This window comes from Rhinolophus hipposideros (assembly GCF_964194185.1).
Source record: "Rhinolophus hipposideros genome assembly, chromosome: 19".
Lineage (NCBI taxonomy): Eukaryota > Metazoa > Chordata > Mammalia > Chiroptera > Rhinolophidae > Rhinolophus > Rhinolophus hipposideros.
This window is the reverse complement of record NC_138065.1, coordinates 13,547,461-13,563,801: the sequence shown is the minus strand read 5'-3', so window position 1 is coordinate 13,563,801 and position 16,341 is coordinate 13,547,461. Positions and strand designations below refer to the sequence as shown.

General features: G+C 43.0%; 1 protein-coding gene across 3 annotated transcripts in view; it reads left to right on the top strand.

Moving 5' to 3' along the window:
* AHCYL1 (adenosylhomocysteinase like 1) overlaps positions 1-15,406 on the top strand; it is a gene marked incomplete at its 3' end in the record, with an annotated part of 36,266 nt that extends 20,860 nt beyond the window's left edge. The window contains exons 2-17 of one of the 3 annotated variants that reach the window (XM_081026878.1): positions 1,285-1,396; positions 3,661-3,804; positions 4,938-5,038; positions 5,432-5,534; positions 6,706-6,800; positions 7,386-7,492; positions 8,283-8,399; positions 8,660-8,723; positions 9,513-9,601; positions 9,959-10,029; positions 10,407-10,501; positions 10,585-10,683; positions 11,083-11,151; positions 11,286-11,364; positions 12,706-12,826; positions 13,354-15,406. In XM_081026878.1, the coding sequence (XP_080883004.1) occupies positions 1,285-1,396; positions 3,661-3,804; positions 4,938-5,038; positions 5,432-5,534; positions 6,706-6,800; positions 7,386-7,492; positions 8,283-8,399; positions 8,660-8,723; positions 9,513-9,601; positions 9,959-10,029; positions 10,407-10,501; positions 10,585-10,683; positions 11,083-11,151; positions 11,286-11,364; positions 12,706-12,826; positions 13,354-13,360 (1,473 nt within the window). Of the gene's footprint in view, positions 1-1,284; positions 1,397-3,660; positions 3,805-4,937; positions 5,039-5,431; positions 5,535-6,705; positions 6,801-7,385; positions 7,493-8,282; positions 8,400-8,659; positions 8,724-9,512; positions 9,602-9,958; positions 10,030-10,406; positions 10,502-10,584; positions 10,684-11,082; positions 11,152-11,285; positions 11,365-12,705; positions 12,831-13,353 lie in introns of those variants that run through there. The other 2 variants (XM_081026879.1, XM_081026880.1) reach the window with 2 other exon arrangements.
* Between the last annotated feature and the right edge of the window lie 935 nt (positions 15,407-16,341).

Below are 16,341 nucleotides of genomic sequence, written 5' to 3'. Positions count from 1 at the left end.
CCACCGTGTTTCCCTGAAAATAAGACCTAGCCGGCCCATCAGCCCTAATGCATCTTGAGGGGCAAACAGTAATATAAGATACGGTCTTATTTTACTATAAGACTGGGTATAATATAACATAGTACCGGTCTTATATTAATTTTTGCTCCAAAAGACGCATTAGAGCTGATGGTCTGGCTAGGTCTTATTTTCGGGGAAACAGAGTATACCTAGCTTCAAAGTGGCTAGATTATGGAGAGATTATCATCTGTAATAGCTGCATTTCCAGAGATATTTGATGAAGATTTAGCTTAATGCGTTCTCCGTGGGAACCTTTTCAGGTTTAGTCAGATTGTGAGGAAAATCTCAATCCAGATTCCCAACCCATTCTGTTTTTCAGGAGGCTGAAGTTGAAAGAGTTTTATCGGGGTTTAAATAGGAATTCAGGAGGAAAGTTTAAACCATTTATAGAAGAAAGTATTTTCATACCCTTTAGAAACATCCATTAGTTTATCTATAAATAATATTAATTATAAGTTATTTGCTATTTATTAAAGCCAGTTTTCCAAGTATCTTTCAAACAGTTACCTAGTTTTGGTTTATTTCATTTAAGAAAGTTTTTAAAGCAGAGTTTACCAAGTCATTATTTTCTCCTTCCTTCAAATTAGGTGGAATTTACTATGGGGTGTGTGTTTTCAGTTTCTCCTCCGTTAGCATATTCTGGTAGCTCACTGGATATAGACGTTTCTGGAGCTACTACATTGGCTTTGAAATCCATGATTGGACTCTGGCGATTGCCACCCCAGAGCTCATCACCATTTCAAGGCGTCTCTTCATAATTCTTTCAAAAAAAGATGAACGTTGCTAACTTCAGGATAAGCAAGTGCTGCAAGAGAATATTCTGAAAAAAAAGCAAAAAAGCAGAAGCACTATGAAGTTATGCCTGTGTTTTGATTGAGTTGGGAGGAAGGGTAAAGAGTTTAAGGTGTCAAGGTTAGAAGAGGAAAGAAAACTTTATGGACGGTGGGAAGGACAATTGTGACATTGGCCAGATGCGAAAAGAATTGGGTCGTAAGCACCCCGTAGCCCCTAAAAATTTCTGCTGAAACAATTGGGCAGAGACAGTGATTGGCATTGGGGAAGGAGCCAGAAACTCGATTCCACCCACCCTCATTTCCGGTGGGAGAGTTGCTGGCTTAGTAGGAACCACATGATAACTTTTAGTGAAGACAATGTATGGCCTTAAACAATGGGCCATTTTATAGAATCCTTGTTAGTTTTCCATTGTTTGTCTTCCCCTTACAGCAGATCCAGTTTGCTGATGACATGCAGGAGTTCTCCCGATTCCCCACCAAGACTGGCCGGAGGTCTTTGTCTCGTTCCATTTCTCAGTCCTCCACCGACAGCTACAGTTCAGGTGAGCATAGGCTTCATGTCCTCTCTGACCTCTCTTCCTGACTCAGCGCCTTAAGCTGGTTCTCTCCCCAGGGCTCACTTATCTAGAATCTGAAAATACCTCATGTCAAGACTGCCCATCTTTGTGCTGAAAGCTGATAATTAGTGGTTGGGTTAGTGGGAATGTTCCCAGCCAGCCTTGTAGCTGGGGAAGCTTTTGTCATCTTGAGGCTTTCTCTTCCGGCTGTCTCTGTGTGTGGTCTGTGGCCAGTGCCTGGTTGATAGTTCTGGACTGGTTCCCATTCCCACGTTTATCTGCCCATGTCACAGAAGGAAACAAAAATCAATGGTATTTTGGCTGACAGAACTGGCCTTCAAAAAGAGGTGTATGTACTTTGGAAGCGTACTTTCTAATTCCTTTATATAAGATATACCCTACTACCTATCTTTTTCATTCTTTTCTCCAAGACTGCTTGAATTGTGACAATAAAAATTAGTATTTGACTCCTTTCATTTATTAGGTTGCTCTTTATGTTGACATGTCCTCCCCTGTTAACCTCTGGAGTAGGAAAGCGTCAAACTACTGTCATGTGGCTCCAGCTCTGTTTCTTTTTAGTTCTTCTCTGTCTTAACTGTATGAGTAGTCTCTTTTCTGGTTTGAATTGTGCCCCTCTTAGCTTTAGAGGGAGTACTACAAAAGTAACATGGAAAAGGATATGGAATCTTAGAACTTGAGTACTAGAGGAGCCCAACACTGAAAGAGCCACAGGAGGGTGTAATCCCAACTGAGGAAACATTGTTAAAACATTAAGAGGCTCACCCAAGGTCAGAGATAGCTATTAGTATCAAAGAGACTTGTACCAAAAGCCATTTATTGTCTTTTGCAAGAATATTGTCTGCATTATGTTGTTAATATATGGACTTGCAGTACAAGGAATACAAAGAAAACAAAGAAGTCAACACATTTTTAAAAACTTATTCTCCGCCCTGTGCCGTTGATAACCCAATATATACGAGATAGGCAGACAAGAGCAAATGGTGGTCTGCAGGGCTCCGTTCTGAAGTAAATGAACATACAGATGGACTGTGAGCCTGTGTTTAAGAAAAAGTTCCAAACATAATGGCTATCAAATGACAAGGTGTCTTGGAGTGACAGACACAAAGGTGGTGGATGACAGGCTAATCATAGCTAAGAAAGAATTACTTGTGAAAGATTGAGTTGTAAGAGGAAGAAAGGTGGAATGAGCGAAGAAAGCTTTAACAAGGTCTTCAAAGATCTTGATGGCCATGTGTTATGGGGAACTGAGCATTTTTAAAAGCTTAGTAATATAGTCTAATTGTCCTAGGAGGTAGATACCTCTAGCAGTGTTTTTGTTACCTAGACAGAAGTATTTGTTAGCTAAGCCGCATGTAGAAGTCAGCGCCAGAGACCTGATGCACAGTGATCAGGGAAACATTCGATCCCGAGAGTAAAGAATGGTTTGAGAGGTAGGAGTGATTACCGTATATCCTCCTGCAAATCTGTCTGAAAGGACACATGCAGCTTTTGTGTGAAGCTGCTTTTCAAAGTCAACCCTCTTGAGTGACCTGAGGGCTCTCATGGGAACCAGAGTAGCTCAGCTTTTGTGTCCTTTCTTTCCACCTCTACATCCCTTGAACACAACCTGGTATAAAATCCCTTGTAAGACTATGTTACCACTTTCGTCCATATGAGTGGTTCTTAAAGTGTGGTCCTCTGGACAGCAGCATAACAACCCTGGGAGCGTGGTAGAAGTGCTAATTCTTGGGTCCCACCTGAGACCTACTGAATGGGATTTCTGATGATGGGGCCTAGCCAACTGTGTTTTAACAAACCTTCCACATGATTCTGTTAGATGCTTTCGATGCTTAAGTTTGAAACCAGTAATCTGTAGAGATAGCATTCCTTATGTACCCTAAATTATTCCATTTTTGCCACGTCTGGTTCCAATTCAGGATGGGACCAAGTACCCCTGTTATCTGAGATTCATTAGAGCTGGTGCCAGATTGGGCTCAATAGCCCCTTATCATAGGCACTAAGGGCTAAGTGTCGTCAGAGTGGGTAAAAGGGCCACAGCCCTAAAAGATCCACAACAGTTTCATTCATACCATTTAGTAAATAAACCCTGGAGAGGAACTGAGTGATGTAAAAGGTGCCTCCAATTAAGTGTTGACTTCATTTAAATGAGAGTCCCTTGGGGACCGCGCTCAGTGGAGTAGGGACCATTGAGGCTTTTCTGTCCTTGTTTCTTTCTTTCCTGGCTCTAGCCGCGTCCTATACAGATAGCTCTGATGATGAGGTTTCCCCGAGAGAGAAGCAGCAAACCAACTCCAAGGGCAGCAGCAATTTCTGCGTGAAGAACATCAAGCAGGCAGAATTCGGACGCCGGGAGATTGAGATTGCAGAGCAAGGTAAAGAAAGGGAGTGGGTCGGGTACCAGAAGGAACCCACTTGCTGGTCACCAGGATCCGCAGACAACCTAAGACTTTAAAGTCTTCTGGGTTAGATGATGTATCACAGAATTGTACACTTGAAACCTATATAATTTTACTAACCATTGTCACCCCCAATAAATTTTAATAAAAATAAATAAATAAAATTTTAAAAAGGAAGAAAGAAAGAAAGTCTCCTGGGAAAATCCAGTATCCTGGTCCTTTGTACAAACAGATCTCTCTGTATGGAGCTTGAGCCTTCGGGTGTTTGTTCTTGTTCGCCCTTGTTTCCTGTTCTCAGCATGTGGTAATGAGAGTGCTTTCTGTTCCCCCCCCACCCCCCGTGATACCATATTCCGAGATCTTGCGCAGTCAGCCAGTCCTGGGTCAGTGCTACATGGTGCTTAGCTCTGCGGGATCCCACCACAGCTGCCAGTCTCCGAACCCCAGATTTCGCAGAAGCAGCAGATGTGGGAGGGTTTTAGCTCCAGATGTGGTGACCTAGGGTCTCATTTGGTCTTTGGTCCTGAGCACCCTCTGCTGGAGCACGAGTAAAAGTGACTAACAATCAGTTAAATCTTGGTTTCTCCACCCCACACCCTGTAAGGTCTCTTTACTCTTGTTGCTCTGCCATTGAAAGCATGTCCTGCACTGGGAGGGAGTACGAAAACCAAAAAGACGGACAGAATAGGGTTAGACAGCATAGAAAAACAGAAGCAGTGGCTTCTGCTGAGGGTAGCGCTTTCTTCCTGCTGTGAGGGTTATATATAGGAGTACATTAGCCAGAGCCATAACCACTTCCCTCTCCTCCCAAATGAATGGTGAGACTCACCCTCCGTTTGATCAGTTCTGAGATGTACTTCATTCTCTACTCAGTCCTCTGCATCTAAAGGCTGAAACTGCGGAAGAGAGAAACTCTAAGTGATTGGGTGAAAACCGTTCGCTGTTGTTTTGCTGTGGAAGTTGCCAGTCATTACAGAAATGTGCTTAGAGTTTTTCTAACTTATCTCACAATATCTCAACAGATCCAGAACAGCCCTAGCTGCTGCTGGGGCAAGAATGGCTGATAACTGCGAGTGCAGACCTAGCTCAAATCCTCTGTTCTTTCACAGACATGTCTGCTCTGATTTCACTCAGGAAACGTGCTCAGGGGGAGAAGCCCTTGGCTGGTGCTAAGATAGTGGGCTGTACACACATCACAGCCCAGACAGCGGTGAGTTTGTTGAGAGCAAAAGAAAGGGCCTTCTGATGAGGTGGAAAAACACTTTTTTTAACTTGCTTTTTCTTCCCTATCTATCCTACCTCCAAATGCTAAATAACCATTATATGGGACCTCCCTGTTACCCAGTAATGGGGTTTTCTATTTTGTTCGTATAGGTGTAACCTACTTTTAACAAACCTTACAAAAATCCGATTGTTGTAATAAAAGTGTCACTAAGACGTTTAGGAACATATCTTTTGGGTAAAGTTAGATACCAGTGTGCTACCCAGCTGATTACTTCCCAGTGTAGCCCCTGTTGCTGTGCTGTTGCTGGGGATCATTCTCTTATGTACCTTTCCCGTCTGGCCCTCCTTTCTCACCCTGTCTTCCTGTATGTCAACACAGGTGTTGATTGAGACTCTCTGTGCGCTGGGGGCTCAGTGCCGCTGGTCTGCTTGCAACATCTACTCTACTCAGAATGAAGTGGCTGCCGCACTGGCAGAGGCTGGTAAGTCCGACTTTATTCATTTCCAGCCAACTTTGCCTCAAAACAATTATCCAAACATAATCTTTGTGTATCACAATTGTCTTTACAGTGTCGTGTCTGTCTAGGGCCTATAAAATTTGGAGGACAATAAAAATATCAATAGGAAGAAAATGAATAATGATCCATGTTCATGATGGAATATTATATAGTTATTAACAGTGATCTTTGAAAAGAATCTAATTACATGGGCAAATGCCCAATTCTAATGTTAAATGAAGGAAGAATATTAAACTATATGAGCTATGTAAGTACGTAAGTATGCGCTCAGCTGGTCTCCTTTCACCAAAAGTCTGATCACTTTTGAGAGAACACAAGAAGTGCCTTCTGTGTTGATAGTTCATTAGATAATTTGGTATTCAATATTGCTTCGAAAATATATGGATGACTTGTGAGTTCAGTTAAACATGAAATGATTTTTATTGTTAAAATGTTCAAAAGAAAATCACCATGAAGTTTGTTTCAGGATCCCCCATCTTCCCGGGAACCACAGAAAGCAACTGTAACTTTTTTTTTCTTGTACTCTTTTCTGGTGTTTATTGCAGAAAATTTAGGAGGTTCAAAAGAAAAACAACTCTGCTACGTAGAGTAATATTTGACAATTTTTTTTCTATTCACTTTTTACAGAGATGGAATAAATTGCAGTATGCATACAGGTTTATAACCTAAATATAACATTATCAGAAGTAGTTTTCCACGTCACTGAAAACTTTGACTTGGTCATTTGTCGTACTCAGTCACCTGGACATGTGGTTTTACTTCACTGTTTTCCTCATGTTGAGCATTTAGCTTGTTTCAGAATTTTTGCTAATATAAATAAAGTTCCAGTGAACAACTTTGTTTTGATTTCCACTGCATTTTTTCTTCTTAAGAAGGAGTTCCAAGTATAAAACTGGCCAAAGAGAATAACATTTTAAGGTTCCAAAATACTTCTGGAAACAAAAATCCCTTAAATTCTTAACCAATTTCTGAACTAAAGGTGCTGTTTTGACTTTTTGCCCTTCCTAAGGGCAAACATCCTCTCCACCTTAGTTTCTGAAGCCTTTTACTCTTCACATGGATTTCAGAAAGTGATAGTGGCTGGTATGAGTCACCCCCCAAAGGAGGAGTCGGCTGATGGGTTTCTTCTCCCTAGGAGTTGCGGTGTTTGCTTGGAAGGGCGAGTCTGAAGATGACTTCTGGTGGTGTATTGACCGCTGTGTGAACATGGACGGGTGGCAAGCCAACATGGTAATGACGCGTATTCACCCTACACTTTTGACAATAGATTTGTTTCCTTTTTTCCCTCAAAGCATGGCTCCCTGAATATGTTTTGGATGTTTGGTTTTATGCACTTACTTTGTTGCCAAAGTGTTTACCTTGATACCTGTTCAGAATGGGTCTGAGTACTGAATGGACAGGTGGGGGCAGGGTAAGGCTAACTGAACACGTGTGGCTCAAACACAGCAGAATACAATCGAAGGAAATGGTGTGGTACCTCTATGGAGTAGGATTCTGGTTCCTTTCTTCCTGCCCCAGCTCTCCTATTACATTCAAAGGGGCTGTATGTTTCAAGACTCTAGACTAAAAAGAAGTGTGTGTTAGCCTGATACTCTCCACTAGAGCCTAGAACAAACTTAGGAATCCTTTTAACCATTTTACACCAACAAATTTGACTGTTTCCGATTAAACTGTGTCCAAACCTGCTCTCAGGAGCTCTGAGGAGTGCTCTTCCAAAGCATACAGGGCTCTCTTACTAGCACAAAAAGTGGGTTCAAAGTACCCCCCAGCTCTAGCAGCCTGAATGCCCATAGAAGTCTTCTGGCTGTTCTGTAGATCCTGGATGATGGGGGAGACTTAACCCACTGGGTTTATAAGAAGTATCCAAACGTGTTTAAGAAGATCCGAGGCATTGTGGAAGAGAGCGTGACTGGTGTTCACAGGTAACAGATTCTGGAGTAGCCGCCCCTTGTGTCTTTGCCTCAGCAGATTCTTCCGGTCTCTCAGGCTTTAGGGCTGTGTTTCTGACTCGTAGTAACTAAATGGGAGTGTCTTCATTAGATAAAACTTTTGTGTTTTTACTTTTGAAAAATCAGGTTCTAGCTTACACATTTTTCTCTCCCACTTATTCCACTGTGATCCTCGATCAGGGTAGGGAGGCAGGGAGTAACTCTTATCTTGAAAAACTGTATTCAGTATTGCATTATAATTTTATATTTGAAATAGGACAAAATTCTATTGTAAAACTACACATTATACATACTACAAAAAGTTGAAACTGGGCAAAATATTCTTGGCTTGTCAGAATACCTAAAAGATACCTGAAAAAGTGTTTCTTAATTGGGGGCACATCGTACATCCTCTCACACACACACAAAAGGAACTATATCACAATCATTGATAATCTTTGTTTATCAGAAGTAGGCATGGGTTTTTTTTAAAGATTGAGAAAATGCTGGTCTAAGGAAATATATCCCCTATTATGGAAGAGAGGTAAATTTCTTCAATTGAAAGGGTTTTGTTTTGGTTTTCCTTCCAAAATAAAAGGGTGGTGGAGAAAATGAAGTGAGGAGGGATGACAACATCATATTGTTTACTACTATCCTTGGGCAATAATAAATAAGACTGAGGAGGGTGGCGTGGAGCTTGAAGAGAGTTAGGCAGTTTTGCCACCTATCATGTTTTGCCAGCTAACTTTTTTTTGTTTGTTTTTGTGGCTTCTTCTTATTTTAGGCTATATCAGCTCTCCAAAGCTGGGAAGCTCTGTGTTCCAGCCATGAACGTCAATGATTCTGTTACCAAACAGAAGTTTGATAATTTGTACTGCTGCCGAGAATCTATTTTGGATGGGTAGGTTGAAATGTACAGATACTCAAGCTTAATAGGTGGTAGATTTGGGTTGGGTTGCAGTGTTCGTGTGTATCACCCCAGTCCTGTCCCCTGGTCTTCCTTTGGCTTTAAAAGTTGGTTAGAGGGGTCCATTTCATACTGAGCCCAGCCAGCTTCCAATTGGAGTTCTCATGGAGCATGCTCCCACACTTTTGATTTTGTGCGGAGGGACTGTGTTTGAGCTAATAATGTTTGAGTTGAGCCCTTGTTTGTTTCCACAGCCTGAAGAGGACCACAGATGTGATGTTTGGTGGGAAACAAGTGGTGGTGTGTGGCTATGGTGAGGTAAATAGCTGGGTCTCAATGTCTGTCCTTTCATAGACTTAATCAAAAATGTTGAGTGGAGATTTGTGCTGTCAGTGAAGTCACTGATGCATGGTTTCAAGTATGCTTTTGGATAATGTATCTTGAAATCATAGCAGGAGTCATCTATTTAGATTTTTGAACACAGACATACAGAATGAGTTGAGTTTTCAGATTTCACCACTTTGCCTTGTGGACTGAAATGTTGGCATCATTTCCCCCCGTTTATAGCAAAATAACCTTTTATGAGATGTAATTCAAGTGAATATGTGGCATTTTAGCCCCACAAGTGACTTGCAGTGGAGTGAAGTCTGGAGTGGCATATTGTTGATGGTCTCTAAACTCCAAGAGCTGAAGGACATTTTATTGTCATCGATGATGAGCCACAGAAGTTCCTGAGCTGCTAGTCTGTCCTTGAGTTAGATGCTTCTCGAATGAAAGTTATTACCAGTTTTTTCTGGAATAAGAAACTAGAGGTTATAATTGCTCTTCCTTGGCCTCGTTTCCCTGATGGTAACACTTTTGATTCCTTTGATCCCTTTTACTCTCCTAAGCCCCAGCCCTTGCTATGAAACATGGACTGTCTGTTAAATCACTTCTCCGACTAAGGGCCACAGCATTGGGATCTGGTTCTGCTTGGGCTGGCGCGTCCCTGCTGGGGCTCGCCAGGTGATCGGTGGTTTCAGGGAGTTTAATTCCCGTGCCCCAAAGAGCCCCAATACCCGTGCCTTAATGGACCTGACCACCGGACTTCCTCCTTATGCTCTACAGGTGGGAAAGGGCTGCTGTGCTGCTCTCAAGGCCCTCGGAGCAATTGTCTACATCACAGAAATCGACCCTATCTGTGCTCTGCAGGCCTGGTAAGAACAGTATTTGATTCATTCCAGGTACTTTATGTTTCTGAGAGTTCATGATTGATTATAGTAACCATTCTTTGCAGAAGTCTCTCAAAGAAGGAGAAAGCTAGGATTGCTCTATTCCCTCCATTGGAATCCCAGGGCACTCCTAGACCTTCCTGGCTTCTTCTCTACGTAGATGGAATCTTGGGGAGTCTCAGGAGGCCCATGTACATAGTTTAGCCCAGCTTATCACTTACCATCCCTGAGAGGTAGCCCTGGATCTGACTTGAGAAGGGCATTTAGCTGTCTCCTTTTTGTGACCAGCTTTCGTTCCCCTGCCTCCTTGCTTTGCTCACAGTGTCCTTCCTTTTCTTCCAGCATGGATGGGTTCAGGGTGGTAAAACTAAATGAAGTCATCCGGCAAGTTGACGTGGTGATAACTTGCACAGGTAGGTATCAGTGCTTTGGTGTGCGCGCATGGAGGAGTGCTCCCTCGGGGCCTAGGCCTTCAAAGTGGTCTGACTGCCATTCACAGAAACGAAGTGAGACCTGTGCTTCATGTCAGACTCTCAGAACTAAAGCGAGCTGTCAGAACCTTACATGTTTTCCAGAACAAAGGGCCTTTTTCCCTGACGGCTTTCTATACTGCTTAATCTTAAAACCAAATAACTGAGCCCAAAGAGCTGTTATGCAATGCACACTTCTTTTCACACAATGCATACATGCTGTATAATGACCGCAAACCTTTCTCCCAGGAGAGAAAGCATGTCGATATCTTTGTTCCCTGGCATCTCTTTCTTCAGCCTTTACTCTCCTTTACTTGTAGGAAATAAGAATGTAGTGACACGGGAGCATTTGGACCGCATGAAAAACAGTTGTATTGTATGCAATATGGGCCACTCCAACACGGAAATCGATGTGGTGAGGCTTCTCATTCATTTATTGCTAGGCCTTGTTCCTCTTCCTTCCGTGATAGCCACAGCCTCCTGTGCTCCTTTTTGCAGACCAGCCTCCGCACTCCGGAGCTAACGTGGGAGCGCGTCCGTTCTCAGGTGGACCATGTCATCTGGCCAGATGGCAAACGTGTTGTCCTCCTGGCAGAGGTGCGCACACAGAAGGGCTTCGGCCCTGCAGCACAAGCAATGGAGTGAGGGGCGGGAGAGGGAGGCTGGGAACAACATTGGGCCTATGCTTCCTAGAGACATCTTTCTCAAATGGTCTGGTCCCCAAAATAGAATCACTCAAAAACATACCTACTTTTTACTAAATAGCATACCATTTCCTGATCACAGCTGAGTCTTCGGCTTATCAAACTTGGGTAGACTTGTAGAAAATAAGATAAAACCCAGAGTCCTCATCTGGAACTGTGATTCTTCCTCTACCAGCTGAGTCCAGACGGGCATAACATTTTCCTGCATTTGCTTGCCTGCTGTGACATTGGACTCTTGAGACAGAGGGCTCATGCCAGGGCTCTAACGCCAGGGCTCTCTTTTACCTTCCAGGGTCGTCTGCTCAATCTGAGCTGCTCTACAGTTCCCACCTTTGTTCTGTCCATCACAGCGACCACTCAGGTACGTGACAACGTGTCTATTCATCCTGCACTGAGACTCGTGGAGCGGGGCCTAGATCAGTTCCAATGACAGTGTGCGCTGCTCTGTCCCTAAGAAGTGTTTCTGTGTTTTCTGACCCTCTTTCCCCAACTTAGGCTTTGGCCCTGATAGAACTCTATAACGCACCTGAGGGGCGATACAAACAAGATGTATACTTGCTTCCTAAGAAAATGGGTGAGTGAAAAACAATAGAAGCCTGGATTGATCCCAGACTGCCGCATGGTTTGGTAAAATGAGTATCGTGAAACGGACTGGGTTTAGAGTCAGAGTTCTAATACCTGTTCTAACACTTAGTGGGTTTTGGACCCCAGGACAAGTTCTAATCTCCATGAGCCTCAAGTTTCTTTATCAGTAAAGTGAGACTGCCACCACACACATTGCAGAATTGTGGTAAGAATTACAGCTCCAGAGTAAAGAGCTTATTTATTAGCACGATGGATTAGGGTAGATGTTCTTATTCTGTGTAACCTTCGGAAGTTCAGTAAACTACCCACTACCACTGAGTACAGCCGGGGACCAAAAGGAGAAAAAGAAACAAATACGGGCTTTATTGTCCATCCTCTGTGTAGATGTGCAAACAGCCTCTTGTCATTCCAGGGGACAGCTGTGCTTGTTCATGAGACATAATACATCATCTCTAGTTCATTACCTTTCTGAATAGTGGTGCCCACTGCCCATCTATAATTGGCCAGCCCAAACCCTTGTTCTCTTAAAGCTAAAAAAAGTTCTTGTTCTCATTCCTTCCAACAGCTTACCTCAGATTGTTTTGTTTTGTGTTTTTTAAAGAATTCATGTTAGTGGGGCAGCAAGTTAGCTCAGCTGGTTAGAGCATGGTTCCCTTAACAAGGTCGCCGGTTCGATCCCCACATGGGCCACTGTGAGCTGTGCCCTCCACAACTAGATTGAAACAACTACTTGACTTGGAGCTGATGGGTCCTGGAAAAATACACTTAAAAAATTTAAATTAAAAAAAATTTCATTTCCGTAAAGGTAAAGCCCAAGAAGCTTATCTATGGAAAAGTAATAAATTTGTGCCAGCTGACTTAGAAATCCCTGATCCTAAGATTTGTGGCCTTTATGGATCTTATTCTAAATGTTAATGACACAGGCCCTTTTGAGCATTCTGGTATCCACTTTGAGTCATGATGTGACTATAATCCCGGTAAGGAAGTTGCTGCAGGAAGGTTAAGAGGAGTACGTGGCAGTTTGGCCATTGAGGTGAAACCGAAAGCTTTGCTAGAGAAGGATGGGGAAGTAGAAGCACAGCCCGTTTTTGCCCCCCTGATAAATGGCCTTCTAAATGCACTCTGGATGCGCTGGGAGCAATACCCTGCTTCGAAAGGCAGTGTTGAGGGCTTTTTTAATTAAGCAGATTTTCAAGTTGTAGATTCTTTTAAAGTTATTCCATCCCTGTCGTCTCTCTCAAAAAGCTTCAGTTGAAAATAGGGGGAGGTTATGCCCGGAGAGGCATAGCTGAAATGGGAGTCTGCGTCCCTGCCACTTTGTTCTTTTTAGATGAGTACGTGGCCAGCCTGCACCTGCCATCATTTGATGCCCACCTGACCGAGCTGACAGACGACCAAGCAAAATATCTGGGACTCAACAAAAACGGGCCATTCAAACCCAATTATTACAGGTAACTTGGGGGAAAGCAAGTGAAAAGCTCTTTCCCCCAATATTAAACCAAGCTGACTAGCCAGTTTTCTTAAGGAAAGCTAATGTTATACCTGATTTGGAAGAGTTCAAGAACTTGGCTCCAAACTCATAGAGTAGGCAGAGAAATTGCGTATCCAGTAGCAGATGTAAAGAAGTACGAGTTTTCTAAAATCTTGGAGCTTGGGCCTTACCCTCATGGATCCTGATACAGTTGGTCTGGGATGAGGCCCAGGCTTATTTTGTAAAAGCTCCCCAGATTATTCTAATGTACAGCCTCAGTTGAAAACCACTGACTCATATTATCCAGGAGCAGGAGATGAAACCAGAAGTGGCATTGTCAGAAGCCCCGTGGAAACATAGGGAAGAATGACCCCTGGGGCGTGACTGCAGGGATCCCCAGCCTGGGATGGGGAGGGACCCGGGGGAGTGTCTGTTTCTGATTCTTCTCTTGGAACTCTCACATGAAAGACACAGTGCTAAGCAATCCAATCACCTCTTTCTTTACAGATACTAATGGACCATATTACCAAGGACCAGTCCACGTGAACCACACAACTCGAAAAGAAACGTTTTTGAAGATAACTTTTATTTTCTTCTTATTCCTTTCCTCCTGATTTTTTTTTCTATAATTTCATTCGTGTTTTGTTTTTCAATCTCGTTATCCAAGTTCTGCAGACCACACAGGAACTTGCTTCATGGCTCTTTAGGTGAAACTGAGATTCAAGGTTCCTCACCCTAGTCACTAAAGAAGTATTCTCTCCCAGCCCAGAAAGGTGATTCTTTCTTTACCATTTCTGGAGACTTTAGTCTTAATTGGGTACCATATTAACAGGAAATGCTAGGGTACCTTCGATGTGGAACAATCTGCAATGTCTAAATTGCCTTAAAAGAGCCCATTTCTTAGCTGCTAAAATCAGTGCTCTTTGGCTTCTTCAGAGGAGCAGAGATGGTACCTACCAGCCAGGGAGGTTAGATGCAGGCGGTGCATGTTCGTTTCCCCGAGATGTTCCAAGCCCTGTTTCCTGTGTAAAGGTGGCATGTCTGGTTCAGAGATGTGTATTAGTGAGTGTTGCTTGTTAAGATCCAGTAGGCCCACTTGGATTTAGTACAGCCCTTCCTCCACCCCCACCAGACCTCATTTTTTAGGTTTTTAACCAGACTGCACTCTGTTAAGTTGAATTTTGTCCCGTAGCATTTATTTCTGTTATACAAAAAAAAAAAAAAGAAAGAAAAAAAAGAAAAATATTTAGTGTTAACACTGAGAAGCTGAGTGGCTAGTTGATACCAGTTTCTCTTTTGAACCTTTGGAGCTAAGCGTGCAGAGTTGAGTCTAGAGAAATGCTGGTCTCAAACTCTGGTAAATCCCTCTGTTTCTAGCCCACAGTTTATAGCTTCGATGAACTGGGGCCGTAACAGCAAATTCTCTCGTTCTGCCCCATACAGCTATGCTGAAGGTGAATTTCTTGAGCCATTACTCAGGATGAAGCACTGAGCTCTATCTTTAGGATTTATCATTCAAGGGCAAATTTCTGGTCAGCTATGCTTCTGCAACCTGAAATATTTAAAGGGAGGTAGATGTGGACAGGAAGAGAAAGGATACATTTGGGCCATGGTGAGGGAAATCTAACTCCATATAACTTGCTGGGACTTTAGGCCCCATGTAACATTAGTTTCAAGAAGCGGTAAAAACTTCTGATTGACACAGGTCACAAAAAGTTTCTGAACTAAGATCTTAAAGGGAAGTTTGTGAGAGAGAAAGTGACCAGTGTGTCCTGGCTCATGTTCTGAAAGAATTCCCCAGTTAGGTTCCCTCAGAGATCAGAGGGCTGTATTCCCTTGCCATGCACCCTGCTTACCAGCATTTCTGCATGGTCACATGAGCTGGATGCTCATGAGCTTTAAGTACGTAATTATCCAGGATTCTGAATCCTCAGCTTGTGCTAGCTCTGATTCTTTGCAATTGGGTCAGGCGTTAGTGCTAGGTACTAGACATTTTCATTTCTCTATTGCTATTGGTTAGAGAGACAGACATTAAAACGGGAATATAAAAAAGGAAAGCTTTCACCCTGCAACTTCCTAGCAGGGAACAATGGTCTTGCCAAAACTCTCTCCCCTTTTCTGTTTCTCCCCCCCAGTCCCTTCCCCCTCCTTGCCAGGGTGACCATGCTTGCTTCTCTGTAGATGCTAAAAGGTTCCAGCCCTTTTTCCCAGGGCACGTAACCAGCCAATCAGGACACCACATCCTTTAGGGAAGGTAACCTGGCCAACAGTGGTATCCATCATGTCAGCTATGCTAGAGGAAAGGGACCTAGGTTCTGCTGCCCTCTGGCCTGCCCCCTGCTCCCATATCTATTATTGTGTCCATAGGAATAATAGGTAAGGGCTCCGTCTCTGTCAAGCCATGTAACAAAGGACACTGTGGAAAAATGTCTGGCTTCAGAGGGAGCATGTGGAGAGCAACTTGGGAGGAACAAGTTTATTTTGTATTGAATGATTTTTAATGAATGCAATATTAATCCTTGCAGATGAGCAATAATCATTAAAGTCAATTAAAATAAGACCTTATTGGAAGTCTGTGTCATTCTTGATCGAAGCGAAACTACATTAGAATGTGTTTTCTACAGTGGGACAAATCATAGGTCAGCCAGCAGTATCTATTAGAGATTAACATGTAGAGAAATAGGCTAGAATCAGTTTTTTAGTAATATGTTAAGTTCTGTATGCCTGCTCTGTGCCAAGGCACTTCCACTCTTAATGTCCTTCAAGAAGCAGACCTGCTACTTGAGCTTCCGGGCTCCTCACTTGCTTAGTCCCATTCTAAGACCCTGTACCTAATTCTTTTCCTTAATGTCTCCAAAGTGTGTAAGCTTCAGCCCCCGCCCACTATGAAAAGGAGGGGGCTGAAGCTCTCCTCCCATCTCTGATGTTGTCTCCGTGTGTTCTGATGTGGCAGTGTATCAATAGTACTGTTCACAAGTAATACCTTTTCAATTTTGTTAAATTGGCCCTGAACAGTGTTGATGGTTTCTATGCGGACTGGTAAAATGAATGCTTTTGACTGTGAGGCTTTATCCGTGCACATAAATCCAAGTCCACATTCCAGTGTCCATGATGAAGGTTTAAACACTGCCTCAGTCATTATGTAATGTCTATTGGTACTTTCATGCTACAGTTGCAGAGTTAAGGAGTTGCAACCAAATGACCTACAAAGTCCAAAATATTTACTCTCTGGCCCTTCACAGAAATGGATTGCTGACCCAGGCATAAAGGTTGTATTAGGTATAAAGGGAAGGATGTGTTGGAGGACGTTTGGTGTGCATTCTATTAGGGAAGAAGGAGTCTCTGAGGGAATGGAAGTGTTAGAAAGTAAAGAATATCGAACAAAAAGAATTCTAGCCTAGGTAACAGATGCTAAATCCACCTGCATCCTGGCCAAGAGTCACTCTGGGGTTAGGAAATCTTTGCAAACTGATAAAGCAACTTAAAAATTATTTG